Source organism: Hevea brasiliensis, unplaced genomic scaffold, assembly GCF_030052815.1.
Source record: "Hevea brasiliensis isolate MT/VB/25A 57/8 unplaced genomic scaffold, ASM3005281v1 Scaf5, whole genome shotgun sequence".
NCBI lineage: Eukaryota > Viridiplantae > Streptophyta > Magnoliopsida > Malpighiales > Euphorbiaceae > Hevea > Hevea brasiliensis.
This window is the reverse complement of record NW_026615028.1, coordinates 68972-91158: the sequence shown is the minus strand read 5'-3', so window position 1 is coordinate 91158 and position 22187 is coordinate 68972. Positions and strand designations below refer to the sequence as shown.

General features: G+C 33.6%; 5 protein-coding genes across 5 annotated transcripts; all 5 read right to left on the bottom strand.

Moving 5' to 3' along the window:
* Window positions 1-1506: 1506 nt before the first annotated feature.
* Window positions 1507-2441, bottom strand: LOC131177469 (uncharacterized). The gene is made up of 2 exons (XM_058142468.1): window positions 2190-2441; window positions 1507-1883 (listed from the first exon to the last, which is right to left on the bottom strand). Exons 1-2 carry the CDS (start codon window positions 2377-2379, stop codon window positions 1690-1692), a joined length of 384 nt encoding a protein of 127 aa, XP_057998451.1. The 5' UTR covers window positions 2380-2441; the 3' UTR covers window positions 1507-1689.
* Window positions 2442-3997: 1556 nt separating this feature from the next.
* LOC131177470 (cytochrome P450 89A2-like) lies at window positions 3998-5801 on the bottom strand. The gene has a single exon (XM_058142474.1). It carries the CDS (start codon window positions 5699-5701, stop codon window positions 4154-4156), a length of 1548 nt encoding a protein of 515 aa, XP_057998457.1. The 5' UTR covers window positions 5702-5801; the 3' UTR covers window positions 3998-4153.
* A 3983-nt stretch (window positions 5802-9784) lies between these two features.
* On the bottom strand, window positions 9785-11483 carry LOC131169240 (cytochrome P450 89A2-like). Its single transcript, XM_058142422.1, has one exon. The coding sequence runs from the start codon at window positions 11481-11483 to the stop codon at window positions 9933-9935; it is 1551 nt and encodes a 516-aa protein (XP_057998405.1). The 3' UTR covers window positions 9785-9932.
* Window positions 11484-13411: 1928 nt separating this feature from the next.
* On the bottom strand, window positions 13412-14391 carry LOC110647438 (probable glutathione S-transferase). The gene is made up of 2 exons (XM_021801255.2): window positions 14037-14391; window positions 13412-13924 (listed from the first exon to the last, which is right to left on the bottom strand). The coding sequence occupies exons 1-2, from the start codon at window positions 14349-14351 to the stop codon at window positions 13562-13564; spliced, it is 678 nt and encodes a 225-aa protein (XP_021656947.2). The 5' UTR covers window positions 14352-14391; the 3' UTR covers window positions 13412-13561.
* A 1108-nt stretch (window positions 14392-15499) lies between these two features.
* LOC110647434 (uncharacterized) lies at window positions 15500-20496 on the bottom strand. Its single transcript, XM_021801246.2, has 2 exons — window positions 19863-20496; window positions 15500-16446 (listed from the first exon to the last, which is right to left on the bottom strand). The coding sequence occupies exons 1-2, from the start codon at window positions 20369-20371 to the stop codon at window positions 15810-15812; spliced, it is 1146 nt and encodes a 381-aa protein (XP_021656938.2). The 5' UTR covers window positions 20372-20496; the 3' UTR covers window positions 15500-15809.
* Window positions 20497-22187: the final 1691 nt, after the last annotated feature.

Below are 22187 nucleotides of genomic sequence, written 5' to 3'. Positions count from 1 at the left end.
TCATCTCAGTGGGCTTGCTCTAACTTTTGCCTAAACGGCCCTTTTGGGTTTTCCACCTAGCGAGCTCCTTTTTTTTTTTTTTCTCTCTCTCTCTCTCTTTTTTTTTTGTTTTCAATTACTTAATCTTTTGATGTAGCTCTCAAGACACAAACATTCACAATCATAATTAAATTAAAACAATGCAGCTCTCAAGACACAAACATTCACAATCATAATTAAATAAAACATATTCCTGGTTAATGCAATAAAAACTTCTTTATTTATTCAGGTACACCATTACTCCCTCTTACATTTAATTTTATCAAATTTTCAACCTTCCAAAGTTAGAAATAAGCTTTATAACATGTCGAATGGCCTTTTCAGGTTTTCCATACAGATATTCTCTCATCTCTCCTTTTGCTTAGACCGCCTTTTGTAGGTTTTCAATTTAGCATTTTTTTTTTACCCTTACTTTTACCTAGACCGCCTTTTACAGGTTTTCAGCCTAACGGGCCTATCTCACACAAAGTACCGTTTGAGCCTGTCTTAGTTGACTGGTTCTTGAAATTCATTCCCATCCAGGTCTGATATTCTTACAGCACCTCCTGGCAAGATCTTTTTGACTATGTATAGACGATCCTAGTTTGGCTTAAACTTTCCTCTTGGATCAAAAGGGATGGGCCAAGTTTGTTTCACAGCCATGTGTCCCTCTTTGATCTTTCTTAGCTTCACCTTCTTATTAAAGGCCCTGGCTATCTTCCTCTGATAAGCCTGCATATGATACAAGGATCGCATCCTCTTCTCATCAATCAAAACTAGTTCTTCATTTATTTTCTAGGCCCATTCATTTTCCTGGATCTTAGCTTCCAGTATCACCCTCAAGGATTTGACCTCTTACTAATGGATAGCATTGCTTTAGTCCCATCTACTAAAAAGAATGGGTTGCTCCCGTGGATGTCCTTGCAGTACTACGATAACCTTAAAGAACATAAGGAATTTTTCAAGCCAATCCTTATATGTTTTGAACATTTTTTTCTCAACTAGAACCTTTTCATTCATATGGGGACCACACATTCCTGCATGTACTTCTTTCATTATTTGTTCAGTCTATTTTTCTATCACACATGAGAGTTTGTAGAATTGTCCCCCATCTAAAGTAAGTTGAGTGGCTAATCTATGAATTATTGGCTGATTGCTAGTATTCTCTCATTTCCAGAGACCTTCTTATGTCTTCATACCATTTTCTTTTTCCCTCTAGGTCCATATGTGCTACTACTAATCCTTCATAGCATGAAATTTTACTCCTCATTAGGATAACTAGCTAAGTCAACTTTTGACCATTCTTTTCCTATGAGGACACTAGCTTAACTTGTGAATGGGCCATCTAATTTTAAGCTCGAGACATGTGCTTCTTGATACTTTGTTAACAAGACTATAAATTTATCTCTTTCTTATTTGGTTAAATCTTCAGCTATTAAACAAAATGCTCCAAGATGCAAGAGAGATAACATAAGAAATATGGAAGAATTGAAATTGCAAATCAAGAATCACTCCATTAAGAACAGCATAGTCATTACTTCAACATGGCATTTAAACATACAAACAGAACAGCCAGAGGCTGAACATCAAAATTACAAATAAAACCACAAAAACTAGCAATACATTAGATTCTAATAACACACAACACACCACGCATATTGTTAGTAACTTCTAAACACGGCCATCCCACAGGCAATCTGAGTTAACTTTTCCGCCCTTCAACAGACACTCAATTTCTTCAGGTGGGTTCAGACCCAAACGTTGAGCACGCTCCCATCTCGCCAGCCGGGTCATCCCAAGGCACGGCCCATATGCCATGTTCATGTCAAATTGCCTCAGCACTTCTTCATGTTTGTCATAATCATCTACAAAAACCAAGAAAAAAGCACCAAAATCTTGAATAATGATATTTACTCATCCAGAAAATTATATACAGCAATCGAACCATGTACTAATTCCAAATGATTATAACTCTCCAAAGTTGTTATCAGTTCAATAAAAACAGAAACTTTATTTCTTTAAACCCCAAATTGTTACCAATTTCAAGACTGAATTTTTCAAAAAAATAAAAACCCTTTACAGAAAGGCATTAAATAAGCCCCAAAAATATAACCAACAAGAGAAACACAGAATAACAGAGCACACAACAGAGCAGAAAGAAAAAGGACTACCTTGAAGATCAGGTGCACCATGAGAAATGAGGGTCCTAGGCTGGGTGATATCAGAGCCAATAGCGGCTGCATTTTTGGGCCATTTCTTCTTGGATTTAGAGGTTGATTTAGAAGAGGGCTTTGTGATGCCACCTCTGCTACTCTTCCTTTGCCTGTAGAAATTCTTCATATCGCTGGATGCTGTTTCCATCTCCCTCTCTCACTCTCCCCTCTTATAGAATTTCAAATTTTGAATTTCGTTCGATCTATCTTTGGAAGAGAAACCAGCAAGGTATTAGGATTCCCTTTATGTACAATGCTTGCTTATGGGCTTTGTGAGAGATGAATATTTCGGCTTTGTGGCCCAAAAACTATGAATCCATTAATTTATTTTGACATCATGAATCCTTTATTTAAAATTAACAAATATATATTAGAGTTTTTTTTTAAATTATAAAATTTTAAATTTGAATCTTAATTGATTTTTTGGAAAAAAAACTTAGTTGAGTTGAGTTGAATCTTAATTAATAAAGTAAAAAAAGATTAGATTTTAGTTGTGTGAATTAAATTTATGTCAACCATAAATTTTATATATAAACTATATTCATCATAATTATTTAAAAATGAAGGCCTAATAAAAAATATAAATTTTTAAATTATAATTTAATTTAATTATTTTAATTTTATAAATTTAGATTATATTAATTAAGTTGGTGTAATTATATTCGATTGATCAAAATTGAGCTTTTCATTTGATTTAGTTAACTAAAATTAAGACTTATAATTACGGGCACTAATTTTAATCTTTCAAGTTACCATTATTTTGTTGATGAAAATTGAATGAAATTATTAAAATTAGAATTATCAGAATAAATATATCGATTGTCTCAAATTAAAAATTTTATACAATCTCAAATTAGATATTTTATATAATTTATCTTAAATTTATTTTTTTAAAATAATAATAGAAGTAAATTTAATTAAAATTATAAATTAAATAAAATAAATGACATAGTTCTAATTTTTAATATTATAATTTTTTTTTAGATGAGTATGAAAAACTTTAATAAGGAGGAAATTTTAACAATAATAAGAGAAAAATACTACAATTTATATTGATAAAAAAAGAGAAAATTATGTTAAAATTCCCTTTGATAATTTTTAAAATATTTCAATGATTCCATGCGGATAATAGAAAATATTAATTTTTCAATAAATTATCATTATGCCCTTAAAATTTTTAAAATTTTCAGAGGCCCAATGCCGCACGTCAACCCAACGTAGGTCGGTCCCTACAAATATGTGATACCAAAGAAAGGGATTTGGTGGCTGAGATGGGTTGGGACCAGAAAGTGTGGAAGGAGCCAATGGCTTTCTAGCCTGAAAGGTTTCTCAACAGTGGAGGAGAAGCTTTTGGCATTACAGCAGAAGTAGAGAAATCAAGATAATGCCTTTGGGGTTGGGAGGAGAATTTGTACAGTTTATGTTTTAGCTAATTTGATTTGGAATTTCGAGTGGAGGCTATGGATGGAGAGGGCGTTGATCTATCGGAGAAGCTAGAATTTACTTTGATGATGAAGAATCAATTTCAGGCCCAGATATCTCCAAGGTTGAAATAAATGATCAGGTCATTTTGTTTTCTATATGTTACATGGTATGAATGAACTTCATATGTGAATGGAAATTGAAAGTCTTCCACCACTTGAAAAAGCCTGAACTTAGAGCTTCTGAATTTCTCACATTGCTTGGAAGATTATTTCGATCTGAATGGTTTTTGTTTTGATCAGATTCAGCTTCTGAATTAGTTTAAATATATAAAGAAAACAAACTAAAACCGATTATTCACTATTTTTAATTGCAACAATCTAATTTTTTTTAGGTTAATGCATACAACATACATAACTTGTCTGTGAAGCAGCATCTCCTGCTGCCCAAGAACTTTTCAAGTGATACAGACTGAAATCTAAAAAAATAGAGATGAAGCTTTATTTGAATCTGGGAGTTATGAGGGCCTGTAATGGATTCTTCATTACCATTGTAAACTGTAGCTTCTCAGACAAGTCAACATCATCTCCATCCATAGCCTTCCACTCAAATTTCCAAACCAAATTAGCCACAAAATACTCCAAATGAAGCATTGCTAATCCATATCCAGGGCAAATTCTCCTTCCCACCCCAAATGGCATCATCTTAATCTCCTTACTCCCTGTTATATCAAACACTTCTCCACTGCTATTATCACTACCCATAAACCTTTCAGGCTTAAAAGCCATGGGATCCTCCCAAACCTCTGGATCCCATCCCATGTCTGCCACCATGAAATTTATATTTGCATTTTTGGGTACTAAATATTTATCCAAAACTACATCTTCAGTCACCGCATGTGGCACAACAAAATGTGCTGGTGGGTGCCGCCTTAGCCCTTCTAAAATGATTGCTTTCAAATATGGCAGCTTCTGCAAATCATCTTCTTTTACTTCTTCTTGACCCTCTCTAACAACCCCTTTAATTTCTCTGAAAAGCTTATCTCGAATATGTGAGTCTTTCACCAAATTTGCCATGATCCATTCCAAGGCTGTGGAAGTAGTATCCGTGCCTGCGTTAAGAAACTCATTGCACAAACCCACCATTTCATTCTCTGTAAGATTTCTTTTCTCATCAGGAAGCTGCAGATCTAACAGGGTATCAACGTACGATAAGACATAGTCATCTTTTTGGTCATTTAACTTGCTCTGTCTCTCTTCATTGGCCTTCTTTCTTGCTCTTATCAATGGAATCAATACTTCTTGTCGATCCTTTTGAAGCTGCAAAAACCGTGACCAACGTTTACGAAACACTATCTTGGTCAATCTTGGCATGAAATTGAGTATATTGAATTTCCGAGTATTCAAAATGGCAGAACGTTCTACTCTCTCAATTTCTTCAATTTGTTTCTGATCGAGCTTGTCGCCGAAACACATGAGGACTAACAGGCAAAACATGGCGTAATGAAAATTATCCACAACGCGAACAGGATCTCCAGATTTCGACTGCGATTCAAACCGGTTGACGAGAATTTGCAGAACCCACTTGCGAGCATGATTGTATGACTTGACCCTTGAAGGATGGAGGATTTCTGAGGTAAGATTCCGGCGGAGGAGGCGCCAAGTAGGGCCGTAGAAGGACGAGCTGATATTATGCTGATTGTTAGTGAAAATTTTATTAGTAGCAGGAGCCTGTGGACGATTAGCAAACACTGCACCTTTCTGGACCAACGCTTGGTGGGCAAGGGAGCGATCGGCGATGTAAATGGTGGGGTTAGAACCAATGTGGAGAGTGACCATAGGGCCGAGCTTTTTGTGCAGCGAGCGAATGATGGGCTCGATTTCGGCGAAGGATTTACGGAGCCATAAAATGTTGCCGATGATGGGAAAATTGAAGGGGCCTGGAGGGAGGCTGTAGGGGGAGTTCTTGGAAGAAAATAAAAGGTGGAAAATAGGCTTCAGAAGGGCAGAGATGGAGATGGTGACGAGGATCAGAAACCAGGTTTCCATTTTTGATGGTGGACCGATGGGGCTAGCTTCAATGAAGCTTCGATTATATTCAGGAAGAAGGATTTGGATTTGATATTACCTAGTTAACATTTTTGACAAATTTTCTTCCATTTTTATATTTAAAAATTAATTTTTTCCGCGAGGATGAGGTGAAGAAGTTTATTTGGATTGGCGTAGAGGGATAAATAACAAAATTCATATTTTGGTAATTTTCCTTCTTTTCGGAAGGAAAAAGAGTTAATTTTTCTTTTTTTTTTTAAGTGAAAAAAATAGCTCTTCAGGTGTCATTACCCTTGTGACAGTGTTTTGATACTAAGGGAGCGTTTGATATATTTGTTAAAATGTAACTGATAATTGATACACATTTAAATAAATAAATTAAAATATTTAATAAATTAAAAAAATAAAATTAATAGATGATAGATAATTAATATGATACCTATCAATTGTAATTTATATCAATTTTATTTTTAGAACTATTTATTATTAGGTATTAGTTAATTTTATTTTATTTTTATTTTGATCTTATTTTTTTTAACTCAAAAATTAATATTATTAATATTTTTACATTTTTTATTTATAAGTTTAACATTTTAATCAAACAAGTTCAATTTCATTAAATTATTTTTTATTAATATCATAAAATATAAAATATTTATTTTTATCTAAAAATTTAAAATTAATTATAAATTTTTTCTTTATCAACAATAATAATTACTTTATTATTTTACTTATATTTTTTAAATTATTTAATAATTTTTTAAAAAAATTTAATTATTTTCTAATTTCAATAATAAAATAAATAATATAATATAATAATTTAATAATTATATATTTATTTTAATAATATAATAAATAATATAATATATTTAATTTAATAATAAAATAAATAATATAATATAATAAATTTATAATTTTATATTTATTTTAATAATAAAATAAATTATATAATATATACCCAGTAACAGTTAAATATAATTTTACCAAACACTTAATATAAATCAGCTATAATCGCTAATTATTAATCAGATTCAACAATTAAATCAAACAGGCCCTAAATAATTTTATTAGCCTTTTATTTAATTATTTCATAGATGATTAATTATCAAATTATAAAAAGTCTTCAATGTCGTGTAATTTATCGACAATCAATTCATTTATTTTCATAAATGGAGATAATTTTTAATTTTTAATGCTGTTACGAAGAGTTAATCGAAATCAATCGTCTCAAACTCTAAAAGCTTATACCTAAATTATCACATTTGATGATGAGTCAATTTTTCTTTGCCGTTAGATTGATTGAATTTCAATTCTATTTGAGTTAATTTTCAAATTTATAAGCCTCTACAAGTAATAATGTCAGGGAAAAAAAAAGTCTGCTAGTACTATAACTCTCTATCAGATATTTTTCAATTTAAATAATTTAAATTAAGAAATATTGCATTTGAGAATTATGAAATTCTAAAATTCAAGTAATTTGAGTTATAAAGTAAGACTTTGTTATACTCAAAGTGTACATCCGGTTAATTTATAAATTTTATATCAACTCAAATTATGAACTATAATGAGTTTCATATATAAATAAATATTAATAACTAATTAGCCAAGTGTATAAACACCAAAATATAGATAAAGAAATTTTATTTATTTCAATTAATAAGATTTAATTAAATAATATAGTTAAAACATTTTTTTATTTTAAATTAAAGTAAATTAAAATGTCACGTAAATAATAGCCTGTTTAGTATTCTCTTATATTTAAAGAAAAAAAAAGTAAGAAAGTCTCGAATTTCAGTCTTCTTATTTATTTATTTTAGGATAATTCATTTTTATAATGAGAATAAAAATAACTATATTTTATTTTATAGTTTATTAATTATTACTTAATTTATTAAGAGTTCGTTTAGTATTAGTGTTGAAATTACTATTGAAAAAATTATTTTTTTAAATATATTAATTAAAAAATAATTAAAAATTAAATTTAATATATTTTAATCATAAAAATATTAAAATAATAAAAAAAATATTTTAAATTATTTTTTTAATGATATTTAAAATAATACTTTTATTTAAAAAAATAATTTTAACTTTTAACATTTAATGTCAAATAGACTGTAAGCCTCTATTGAATTAAAAAAAAAACTAACATGATTAATTTTCAAATATTGTGTAATGCCACAAAAATGTTTTTTTTTTTTAATTGCTAATGCATTGCAAGGCCTCAAAAGGCGTACCACAGATGAACTATGTCCGGGTTCGCAAATTAATTAACTATTAATAAGGCTGCCCGTCTGTTTCTCAATAAAATAAAATTGACTTCCTGAAAAATAAAATAAAACAAACTTTGCGTCTCATTAATTTGTGAATGGGGCCAAAAAACGATGTCGTAAGCAGTGACCACACAAAGGATGCAAGAAGCATCCTTTATGATTCAACATTATTAAACCCATTGGCTGTTTTCGTATTAAAGAAATTATATTTTATGATTCAACATTATTAGATTAGACTAATTTATTGTCATTAAAGAAAATTCTGATAACATGCATCCAAGAAGACAAATAATAAAAATTTTAATTTTGATAATTACAAGAAACTAACTTTCTACTTTTTTTTTAAAAAAAAAAAACTAAAATGTCAAATTGAGGGATTCAACCCAGAAAATATCGCTTGAGTTTCACTGCACCTAACGCCAGTAAGCAAAATGAATATCTTCAGGGCACCATCTCATCATCACCACATCAACAGCACAACAAAATTAGGATCCACAATATAAATAGAGCTCAAACAAGGCCACTCAGAATTTTATACAGAACAACCCAAATACCAAAGTAGGACGCTCTAATAGCCTTTATAGCTGCCTCTTTTGTCACCTAAGGAAGCATCAAGCTCAACCAAAAATTGAGTCATTTGTGCTAATAAAACACCATCTCTGTTAAAAGGAGCGTTAGACAACATGCTGGATGTCATCCCAGACAAAGCTAAAACATCTATTACTCTGATTTGGCCAAAATCTGCTTGAAACTTACATCCCCACATAAGTCTGCATCCAGACCTTCCATTGAAGCACTATGATTTGCCATGCACAAACTAACATAATCAAAACCCATTATGTACGCCCTGACTAAAAGCAAGGAAGGTTGACCCATCCTCTAGGTCAGGGGAGCCTTCCCTTACCCAGTGGGAGAGGAAGGCTCATCAGAGAACAGATTGCTTGGCAAAACTTAGTTCTGAGTAGAGAAAAATTCTCTCTCTAAAAGAAGAGAGAAAGTTATCACTATTTGTTAATTACACACAATTAACTTCTGCTTTGCAATTACAAGTATTGCCCTGCCCGCGACATCATAACAAAATCACTAATCTTCATTTAAAAAACTAATAAAAAAGTAATCCTCAATTTAAAATAGAAAACAATTAATATATTTATTCAATATTTATAATTAGTACAATAAACATCACATATAAATATATATATAATCATAATTATTTATTTTAATTTATTTCTCAATTATCGTATATTTTTTTTTTACAATCACCATCCACAAGTGTTAAGCAACTTCGGGTACACCTACACCTTCCACTATTTTGGCCACCATTTGGCTATCCACCGCTAGCCCATCACCACCCCTCAATCATCGCAACAATTATCATCAACTACATCCACTATTATCATTCAATTAATTTTATCACTGTAGGATTTTTTTTATCACACACCGATTAAAATGACTCGATACAGATCTATTTATTAAATAAATAAATTTTATATATTTATATATTAAATTTATTATAAATTTAATTAAATTTAAATAATAATTTTTTTATTATAAATAAATTAAAATTAAAATAAAAATTATAATCACATTATATAACATATACATATATTTTTAATTTTATAATCAAACATAAAAATAAAAATAAAAAAATAATTATATTATATCATTCATTCCATCATAGTTTACATTACACTATACCCCACTAAACCTAACGTTATATCATAAGCAACAAGAACGATTTTTAATTAATCATTTCAATATCCTTATGCAACGATCAATCCAACGTTCCTATGGCTGCTCAGGGACTCAAAAGGAAACAATTAATTTATGTTTTTTTTTTCAGCTTTTCTTTACACACATAAACTGTATATATCTCCAATCTCCATTCTGAACCACAAATATTGAAAGCTAATTGGCAATTATACTACAAGTAAATTATAGTAGTACTATGCTATACTATTTCACCTTCTGTTTTTGAACCTGGGAGATATGAGGGCCTGCAATGGATTCTTCATCACCATTGTAAACTCCTGCTTCTCAGACAGGTCAATGTCATCTCCATCCACAGCCTTCCACTCAAAATTCCAAACCAAATTAGCCACAAAATACTCCAAATGAAGCAATGCTAAGGCATAACCAGGGCACATCCTTCTTCCCACTCCAAATGGCATCATCTTAATCTCCCTACTTCCTGTTATATCAAACATTTCTTCACTGTCCATGAACCTCTCAGGTCTGAATGCCATGGGATCCTCCCACACCTTTGGATCCCAACCTATATCTGCTACCATGAAATTTATAGTCCCATTTTTGGGCACTAAATAGTTGCCCAACACTGCGTCTTCAGTCACTGCATGTGGCAACACAAAATGCCCTGGTGGGTGCCTCCTTAGCCCTTCTAAAACTACAGCTTTCAAATATGCCATCTTTTGCAGATCATCTTCCTCTATCTCTTCCGCTGCATCTCCAACAACCCCTTTAATGTCCATAAAAAGCTTCTCTTGAATATTTGGGTACTTAACCAAATTCGCCATAATCCATTGCATGGCAGTGGAGGTAGTGTCTGTGCCTGCGTTAAGAAATTCATTGCACAAAGTAACGATTTCATCATCGCTGAGCTTCCTTTTCTCATCGGGAAGTTGAAGATCGAACAGTGTGTCAACGTACGATAAGACATAGTCATCATTTTCATTCTTGGACTTGCTCAATTTCTCTTCTTTCAACTTCTTTCTTGCTCTTATTAAAGGGATTAATACTTCTTCTTGGTTCTTCCTAAGCTGAAACAGCTGTGACCACCGTTTGCGAAACACGATTTGGGACAATCTTGGCCAGAAATTGAGTAATCTGAATCTGGCCCCGTTCAAAAGCATGGCACGCTCAACTCTCTCGATTTCTTCAATTTGTTTCTGATCAAGCTTGTCGCCGAAACACATGAGGACTAGCAGGCAATACATGGCGTATTGAAGACTATCCACAGTGCAAACAGGATGTCCAGATTTCAACAGCGATTCAAAGCGATCAAGAAGGATTTGCAGCACCCATTTTCGAGCGTGAGCATAGGACTTCACCCGCGAAGGATGCAGGATTTCTGAAGTGAGGTTCCGCCGGAGGAGACGCCAAGTGGGGCCGTAAAAGGCCATGTTGATATTATGCTGATTGCTACTGGTGATTTTACCAGTAGCAAGAGCCGGGGGGCGGTCAGCAAAAAGCGCACCGTTCTGGATCAAGGCATGGTGGGCAAGGTAGCGGTCGGCGACAAAGATGGAGGGGCGACGGCCGATGTGGAGGGTAACAACAGGGCCAAACTTGGAGTGGAGGGAACGGATGATGGGTTCGAATTCGGATAAGGATTTGCGGAGCCATACAGTGTTGCCGATGATAGGAAATTTAAGGGGGCCTGGAGGGAGGTTGAGATTGAGGGAAGGGTTCTTGGAAGGAAAGAAAATGCTGATGAGAGCTTTGATGAAGGCAGAAATAGAGATGGAGATGAGGATGATGAACCAAGTCTCCATGAAATGAGATCAAGAGGATGAGCAATTGAGAATGGACCTGGCCTAGTTTCTGCAGGGGTGGAGAAAGGACAAACAGACTACAAAATATCCAAGCCACATGAGAGAGCTTTGCTTGGTATCTTGAGAGTTTTTTTTTTCTCTGCAAAAGGGTATATCGACTTCTACGACCTGGTCTGGTTATTGATGAAGTGTTATGAGAATACAGAGTATCGTTGAGAATTTTGTTAGGCTGTTGAGAGAATCTATTAAAGAAGTTGTCGAGTTGTTAGGTAGTTGGCGTTATTCATGGAATAGGCCCTACTCTGTTGAATGTACATAAATAGTAGAGGAAGGAGTAGTTTTCGTGTCTTGGATAATAAATCAATGAAGATTTGTTTCTCTCTCTGAATTCTATTGATTCTCTCTTTCTGTTCTCTGTTCTTTCTGCTCTTGTATTTCTGTGATTGAAAAAAACATGTAACAATGGTATCAGAGCTTGTCGATTCCTTGGCCATGGAGGAGGGTATTCCTGAATGGGAAAGGAAGCTGACAATAATGATGCAAGAATTAGAGCAAAGGCAGGAGGTTTTGCGAAAGGAAGCAGAGCAACGACACCAAGAAGCTTTGGGAGAAATTAAAACCTTGCTTAATGGTTTAAGTTTGAGGAATATGGAGATTGCTAGTAATGTGACTCAAGAAGAACCTACAGGAGCAATGGAAGATCCATTAGAGGATATAAAAAATTTGAAACAAGAATCTATCTTGCAAGATTACATGGATTCTTTTGAGCAGTTGTATTCAAAAGCGGGAATTCAAAAAGGTAAAGGGTTGAGTTTTTTCCTTTCTGGATTAGTTGATGAGTTGCAAATTTCAGTGAGAATGTTTAATCCAAGGACACTTGCAGAGGCATATTCACTGGCTAGGTTGCAGGAGATAACTATGGCAGCAATTAGGAATAAGGCCAAACCAGTCACCAAACCCATAATCTTTGTTAATACTTCATTTCCTCTTATTCCACCGAATCCCCAATCCAATTTGCCTAGCCTACTGTTACTAAGGATCAATCTAGCCTATTGCTGTCATCCTGAAATTGCAATTAATCAAAGTTCTTTTATCCATTACAATAATGGCACATTTTCTGTCCCTAAATCTGTTATGGTATACCAAGGCGGAGAATATGCTCTTGTTACCAGAAAATTTGAGATTAGTAGAAAAAGAAGATACAAGAATTGTGGTGATTTTGAATTGGGTGACAATGATTTTGGGTTTCTTTCACATGATCACATTATCCTTAAAGAAGATGAATTTGAGAAGTGGAGAAGACAGGGGAAGAGATTTGATGAGGTGAAGATTGTGCCCTTATTGCTGAAAAAAATGTCAATGTTATGGAAAAGAATCGTCTCATGCTGCTTTCCAATGGTAAAACCAACAACTGTGAATAAAAGGCACTTGAAGGTAGGACATGACAGTAATTCACGTCAATAGTTCCTGGCCATGATCCATGCTTCTTCTTCTAGTGGTCACTTAGCTTCAACATTACAGCTGGTTTACTTGTTCCTTCCTTAGGGACAAGGAAGCTTGAGCGGGGGAGTATTGTTATGAGAATACAGAGTATCGTTGGGAGTTTTGTAAGGCTATTAAGAGAATCTATTAAAGAAGTTATTATTAAGTAGTTGGCGTTATTCATGGAATAGGCCCTACTCTGTTGAATGTAAATAAATAATAGAGGAAGGAGTAGTTTCCGTGTCTTGGATAATAGATCAATGAAGATTTGTTTCTCCCTCTAAATTCTATTGATTCTTTCTTTCTCTTCTCTGTTCTTTCTGTTCTAGTATTTCTGTTATTGAAAAGAAACACGTAATAATGGGAAATTAATTGAAGAAGGAAAATTATTTACGTGTGTGAGTGTATTTAATAGGTGAGTCTAAATCAATAGATAAGAAAAATCGTATTGAAGAGTGAATTTTTTTATATGTCGAATGCGTAGTGAACAGGGACATTATGAAAGAGGCACTTGACTATTATATCATTAGTTGAATACGTAACTAATTTGATATTCAAAGACCTAACAATAATATCCCAATAGAGAGAGAGTGAAATTATTTTCCAGCTGCTAAAGCAAGTGAAAACTGGCGACCTTTTCTAAAGTATTGGAGCAAAATGTCCCTTTGAGGCAAGGATTCTTTGATGACAGGTAACTGGGCAAAATTCTGCATCCATTTGTCTATTGAAGGATACTTTTCAGGGTCATGTATTTTAACACCAGCTGCTTCTTCTAAAGCTTCAAGCCATAAAGTGATCCCACCCATCACTATATCAACAAATCCAATGCATTCACCTCCAAAAAATTTCTTACCCTTGAGCTCTCCTTCGATTACTTGCAAAGCTTCCATTGCGTGCTTCTCATTCTCCTGTTGTTGCACTCCTTCAGTTGTTAAAACTCCTCTTATAGCTGTAGTAACCTATAAGGAGAACTAAAGAGTTCAGAACTATTTTTGGCAGAATCACTGAATCTTATGATGCTTAAAATATGCTATTATTTGCATAGTAATGGAGGAGATGCAGGATATATACCTTGTCATCTATGAACTTTGCCCAGAAGCGAGCCATGGCCTTCTCGTGAGCATCCTGAGGAAACATAGGGTTGTGTTTCCAAGTCTCATCAATATATTCAAGGATGACAAGGGATTCAGAAATGGGTTTTTGATTATGCACAAGCACTGGAATTTTCTTGAAGACTGGATTATACTTGAGAAGTAGAGAGCTTTTGTTGAACACATCTTCTTGTATATATTCATATGGGATTCCCTTCAGTTCTAATGCCACTTTCACTCTGTGAACAAATGGGCTTGTTCCTGCTCCCAACAGCTTCACCTCTTGCTCAGCCATGCCTTCCGGAGTTTGAGATTTAACCAATAATGGAACATCTGACCAATAATTTACACCTTTTTTTTTAATTTAAAGGACTTCAAATTTCAAAATATAATATTTAATTTTTTACCATTTGTTTAAAAAAGTTATTAATACCAATAATTCATCAGTGAATTTGAACTTTATTCCAAACAAATTTGGAATTTTTTTTTGGGTCCATTAATGAAAACAGATAAAAAAGTCTTGGCTGGCTGCCATTTGCTGTCATCTTGACAGAGATGTGAAACTGTTAGCATCAGCAAGATGATGGCATTCAGAGAGTAATTGAAATTCCAAAAGCAGCTTTTCATAAATTGCTTTATATTTTATTTTTTTTAAATATACTTAAATTTAATTTCGTAAAATATTATACTTTTCACTTATGATAATACAATAATTGAGATTATTAATTTTAAAATAATAAAATTAAAAACATAAATTATGAAAAATTCAAAAATTTTAATAATTTATAATTAGGTCTTTTATGATAAAAATGAAAATTATATTTTAAAAAAAATTTTCCCTCTTTCCTCTCAATGACTTTTCTCCTATCGCCACAAGTTGGAAAAGTAGAAAATTAAAGTTTGATTTCATTCATGAATTATTGATGTGACATGTTGAATTTTATGAAGCGTGTTTGGAATTTCGATTTAAATTTATTTTTGAATATAATATTATTTTAAAAGTTATTAAAAATATTTTTAAAAATTATTTAAAATACGTAAACGTCAATTTTTAAATAATTTTTAAATATAACAATTTTTTTAATAATAATCCAAACACACCCATAGTAGGAGGAAAAATTTGAACGTTGTAAAATATAGCATTTTGGTTCTTAGGGTAAGGGTGAGGAGTCTCAATCTATTGACATCACCCCCCTACCTAAAGCAATGAGAAAAAGGTAACATGGACTTAACCAACCAAGTTTGGGTAAGAATAAGAGCAAGGCTACCAAGCTCATAGATAACTTGTAATTCTTAAGCCTTATATTTCAAGAATTCAGAGCACTTGTCTATCACCACTTTCACATGAGATGCAATTTGTTTCCAGTATGAGAAGAAGTTAGGGAAAGAAAGGATGAAAGGCAAGCAGGCCCATCATCCTTCATCATTTTTGGTATGCAGAAATTCTCGAAAAACTTGTGCATGATAGTTAAATTAGTGGAACAAACCAAGTTTTCAACTGATAAATGTACAAAAGGAACTTCCAAGTTTTCCACCTACAAAAGAGATTTCTATGGGTCTGCTATGTGCTGCATTTACCATCGTACAGAAATTACTGCAATATATTACAAAGCCGCCTTTTAGTTTGTCCTTCATCCATTTCACAGAGAGAGAAGCAGTATCTGAATGCAATTCCCTCATTCTCATACCATGAAGGTAGTTCCATGATCTTCCATGGACTTTTTTTTTTCTTCTAGATATATATTTGTATGATTCACCTAGAGTTCAGATCGAATTCGCCAACTTCTCGCCATTCGCCCTGCGCACCAGTGTCTCCATTTTCAGTTTCCTCATCATTCAAGAAATCTTCAGATGGCTCCTTTTCATCTCTCTGTGCATTGTTTCCCCAGCCATTCATCATCTGATCAGTGTTTGCACCGTGTTCCTGCTCTCCCATGTCATGACCAATTGAAACACTGTTGCCTCGTGATCCAAGGGCACTTGCCCTTATTGGGGCTCGAGCCATCATTTCAGCATGGGCATGTGATTCTGCACGAGCTTGCTCTGCCTGAACCATGGCAGCCATTCTCAACTGAGCCTCACGACCAGCTTTCTCCCTGGCATCCATTTCAGTTTTCAGCTCCAACAGAAGCCGCTTCTCCTCCTGGAGGAGAATCTGCTCAATCATAAGTCTCTCCTCAGAGCGGAATTCCCCCAAAGCCCGCTTGCGGGTTATTATGTTGAAAGCTAGGGCTTGTTTCTCAAATGTGCCTGTGAATTCCGCAACTTTGGCTGCAATATTGAAATCCCATTGCTGAGAACGAGATGGCATCTGACCTGTTGTGTCAGAATCAAGGATTCTATCATCCTCCTCTGCTTCATAGTCCGCTACTACATGATAAGGAAGTAATCTGCACCAATTTACAAGAGAAAACAGTGGAACTGTTGCCCAAGGACTGCAGAAAATTCTCAAAATGCCACTCTGAAGATTAATGCAATTACTAGCTTCTTCTATACCACTTCTGAATTACTATTTTTAGGGGAAAAAAAAAAACATTGCTTTGCCGAGTACTGCCAGAACCATATCCCATCAATCCCCCAAATTCTATCACACCTCGAGGTTCACATGAGTGAATCAAGAAAAACAAATATTAGATGTCACAGAACGGAATCAAATTACACGACTTAAAGGTTGCAGTGTATATTACTTAACAAGATAACAAATTAGTATTTTCTTATCTTTAGTTAATACGAAAGGGTTCAGAAAAAACTAAAGAGATTCACACTCAAAAGGGTTGCTGACATAGCATGAACAAAAGTTGTTAGATCTTATAAGAAAAAGCCTTCTCACAATACCCTTCCCCCCATTTCAGTTTTAACAACCAAACTCATGTGTTCATAAACACACAAAAGAACTGTATCCAAATATTGATAATTTTAGATGCTCCAGAAACTTAGCAAGGTAAGCGTGTTCAAGTTTCAATTGCACTAATTTTGTATATATTTCATTTACTTATTTAATATTCCTATGGCTCTGTTATGTTACCAGGAATAAACAAACTAAAATGTTCTCACATTTCCATTCCTAGTTTCTAACACCCAACACCCATGTAGGGATAAAGTCAGGGAAGAGCATTTCATTCCTGACTTCTTATCTCATTCTCCACATTCCAAGTTGCCATATACTCATGGAAAGGGCATTCCCAGTCCTAGTCTTCAATTCCCACCAGTCAAACAGAGCCTAGAAGATAGACGGGGCCCAAACCATCTTGAGGAATGAGACCAGTCAAACAGAGCCTAGAAGATAGACCGGGCCCAAATCATCTTGAGGAATGAGGATGCACTATCATTAAGAAGTTGACAATAAGTCTCCATGGCAAACACTTTTAAACCTCAAAAGATGCCTCACTTCTCAAGAAGATGATCACAACAATACTAACACCTAAAAAATGTTTATGTTAGCAAAAATATAAATAAATACGTAAATACACATGTATGCGTATGCATACACATAAACATGCACATACAAGCATAAGAAGACTAACTAATGAAATATTTATGTAATGTCCCAAATAGGCACATAGGTGGGTTAAGGGATAAGTAAATGGCTTACATAAACCGAAACCTAACTACTAAACAAACCTTGGTTAACCATTTTGTGCCAGGTATTTTAAGGCCTGAATGTTATTTGCTCTATTTAGGCTTCGGTGTTAAAATTAGTATCAAAGCCGCCCTGGGTCAAAACATTGTGCAAAACTGGTGAGCTTGTGAGGAAAGAGCTACCCATGGTTAGAGACGACGATAAGCCGTCCAATACACCAACAAACCATAATATCTAAGAGTTCGGTACTCACTTGGCCATCGTATCCAACACAACATCAAAATGAGCATGGATTGTGAGGAGGACGTAACAAATTTTAAGTAGCAAGATTGTAACGTCCCACATCAGTGGGTTAAGGAAAAGAAAATGGTTTATATACATCAAGGCCAAACTACAATAAATAAATTGGGTTAACCATTTTGGACTAGTGGTTTAGGATTTGAAAGTTATTTGAGCATGTTGAATCTAGGGAGTTGCAATTTAAGCCCAATGACCTAACAAGTCATGTACATTGTTACATATCCTTCCTCTTTAAGGACTTTCATCAAAGAGGTGGAAGTATCATGAGAAATAAGGTATACACCATCACCATTCTCTGTCCTCGACACTTCTTTGAGAAACTCAACTTCTCAAGACATGTATTAGCCTTTGGTGAAACCATATATAGCTTTCTAGAATAAGGGAAGAGTTAATACCCACATTAGACATCCTTCAGTTTTCATAACATGTTGCAATTTGAATTTTCTGCGACAAAGAAAAGTTATCATGCACCTTACTTAAATACAACTGTTACTGCCCACACAGCAAATGGGAAAACAAGTTTAGCTAAATGATAGGCTCTATATCTCCTCCACAAAACATTGGGATATAGTTAACTGACAGGTTAGTTCAAAGAGATTAATGAGGGCCTAGTGAAAAGTGAAAACAACAACTGTATGCATGTCAAATTTGATACAAGACTTGATAATGTGCCAACATAAAATAAATGGATAATACTTGAAGCATTGCTTAGGAAGGGCCAACAAATACGATCCTAATGAAACACACTGATAATAAAGTTCTCAATAAACTTAGCAATTTATAACAGTTGTTAGGCTCAATTTCTACAGAAGCTACAAAGACTTATGGGGTAATAACTCAAGCATCATCAATTTACATGGAGATACATAATACTGCAAATTCATATACAAATTGCAAAGTAGGAATTCCAATTGTGACATAATTCATCAAAACAAATGGTATTTACTTCATACCATGATAAAGGTAAATAAATAAATGAATATACATATATTCAACAGCCTCAACTTGGCACCAAAATGAAAATATCCAAATGTTAAAGTACATTCCCAAATACTATCAGCAACCAACTGCAAAAATGGAATAAGATACTACCTTCCATTTAAGTGGATTCAACGAACAAAAAGGAAAACAAAATGTGGAATGCCAGCTGTACAAATTAAAAGAGGATTTTCCCTAACAGAAGAGGTAAAAATGATTTTTGCAGTGTTCAATATGGTGAGAAGGTAGATTGCTAACAAGCACATCAATTTCATACCATGTACAAGTCATGAAATCCCATGTACAATTAAACTTTATTTTCACTTTGAAATGTATTTCCAAAGACCTCTCCAGGATAACTCCCCCAGTCCCCAAACACAAACACACCTAAAACAAAGGAGTAGATCTAAACAGAGAAATCAGCAGAACCAAAAATGGCTATTGTGACTTGGGTGAAATAGCAAATACACATGAAAAACTATATGCGTACATACATACCTCATATGTGCACATATAATATGTAGATAGAAGTGGAAAAGAAATCAATTTATCACTCATGACATCTACATATCCTCTTGTGAATCCAAATCAAGAGGTCCTTTAGCAACTCTTGATAAATAATAGAACAACAAAACTAACTGCAATCCAGGTCAATTTATACTCATACTGGCTCCTAAAGTAACTACTGCAATATAACAAAAATATTACTGTATATCAAAATTATCCCGATTCCAATTTCAATCTCATTTTGCATCAAACCTATAATTATTTTTCACCCCAAAAATATTGAAGTAAAAACACGTACAAAAATATACTTGAAAAATTCTATCGTGGCAAGAATGTCAGAAATAAAAGAATATCTCAAATATCCAATTAAAAAACAACGAAATAGCCACATGCAATAACAGACATAGGCACAAGCAGAAAAATCAACCATAAAGGACAAACCTTTCACAGGCATCCTCAAGAGAAGAAAATGGCCTCTTGACATCCGGGTGGCAGACCCGCCAAGCGTCCTGGTAAGCCATCTGGAGCTCCACCTGGTTGAGTGGGGGCCGGATCCCCTTCTGCTGCTGTTGCTGTTGCTGCTGCTGTTGGAGCTGTTGTTGCTGCTGCTGCTGCTGCTGCTGCTGTTGCTGCTGCTGCTGTGAATGTTGAGCTTGCTGCGCATTTTGGGGCAAATTGGATCCTTGCTGCTGCAAATTGGGGTTAGAATTAGGGTTAGGGTTTTGCTGCTGGATATTGAGAGGGCGATGGAGGCCAGGGGGACGGAGGTGGGCGTCGATGTTGGAAGGAAATCGTGAAATGGCCGCCGCTTGTTGTTGGTGGTGGTGCTGCTGTTGTTGCGCTTGCTTCTGTAATTGTTGTAATAAGAGAAATTGTTGCTGTTGCTGTTGCTGTTGCTGTTGTTGTTGTTGCGCTTGTTGCTGCTGTAAGAGCAATTGCTGTTGATCCATTTCTCCCCCTCTATCCGTCTCTCTGGCTTTCTCCTTGTGGAACCTTGCTTAAGCCTATTCAATGTATGACCCTGTGCCTTGGGAGAGAAGTGAATTGAGATTCGATAGTTCAATTTTCCTTTTTTTTTTTAGTTTTTATCGTGGCGTCAGGTTTTTTTTGTAAACTATATTTTAACCCTTATATTTTTTAAATTAAACAATTTAGTCCCTAAAATTTAATACACCTATAATTTAATTTTTTTTATCTAATTATCAGTCTAACATATAATTAATAATAATAAAAATATCAAAATATCTTAACTCTATATATATTTCAACTTAGTCAATTTAAATTTTATTTGGTTCAAAATATTTTACTTTTAGGAAGGTAAAATATGATATAAATATGTTTTTATATATATAAGTAAGAAATAATATAATGTCAATAAAATAATTTAAAATAAAATAAATTGAAAAATAAATTAGTAAATTCATTGTATTTAATTAAAAAAGTGCTACTTTCTATAAAATTTTACTTTCTTAATCTATTTACTTCTAACTAAATAAGGCTTTAGCCTTTAAATTTTTGTATTATAAAAAAACAGTTTAAATCGAGAAACTATATTGTTTATAAAGTTTAGAATAATGAACTATTTTGTTTATAATATAAAATTTCAAGGATTAAATCTTTTTAATTACAAAATATAAAGTTATAGGTATTTTAGTTTTTTTGCTATAATTAACCATTAATTAGATGAAAAATTAGATTAGGGGATTAAATTATAGTTTTGTCAAATTTTATGCATTAAAATATTTAATTTTAAAAATATGAGAACTAAATTATAAGTTTTTTCAAATTATAGAGACTAAATTATAATTCATCTTTTTTTATCAGATATTCAATAGGAAACACTCCAATGCTTTTTTTATCATATATCTTTTTTTATCTTTTTTTTATCATATCTTTTTGTATCATATAATTTATCTTTTTTTTTTATCATATATTCAATAGGTCCACTAGGGAGATGTTTGAAAAGAACCCTCCAATGCTCAAATTAGAGGGATAGCATTGTGGTAGAGATGGTAAAGCGAAAAGAGGTAGAGTAGAGAGAGAAGATGAGAAGAATGAAGAAATAAAAAAGTAGAGGGAAAAGATAGTAGAGGAAGAACCATTTTCTATTTTTATAATAGGAAAAAGTAATATAAGTATTTTTCTTGGCATATTATATAAAATATTTTTAAGAATATTCCTAAATAAAAGGTATATGATTTGTGTTATATTATTAATGAATATCATTTTCCTGTGATTTTATTTTTGGTAAATTCGAAAATATTTCATATTATTGATGCTGATGATAAGGGTTGCTTGTTTTGATGTTTTGAAGAGACGGTCCAACGTTATTTTTAATATAATAACATCCTCTTTTTTTTCGATTTGATAATGTATCTTCTCAGGCAGCTTGCACTTCCTCAACGTGAAGGTCGTGGCATCACTTGGAGCAAAGGTTCACGTTGGCTGCCGTCCCAAAAAAGTGACACCCGGCCATTAGCACAGAGAATTGGCTCAGAAGGAGGAAGCTTGTACCCTCATTCTTCTCAAGCCCTATCTCCAATTCATGAGTTGTTAGAGAGATCGTGTGATTGAGCCAAAAAGTGTAGCAATTGAATAAGGAGTAGGCTCAAGAAATTATTATTACTTGTTTTTTCATGCGCAAGACTGCCTCCATTTACGCCACCACTCACCACCATCTAACCTTCAATAGGACTCTGAGAAAGACGGAAAGCAAGAAACTACATTAATTTGTTACGGTGTGATTTTGGCTTTTGCTTTTTTATG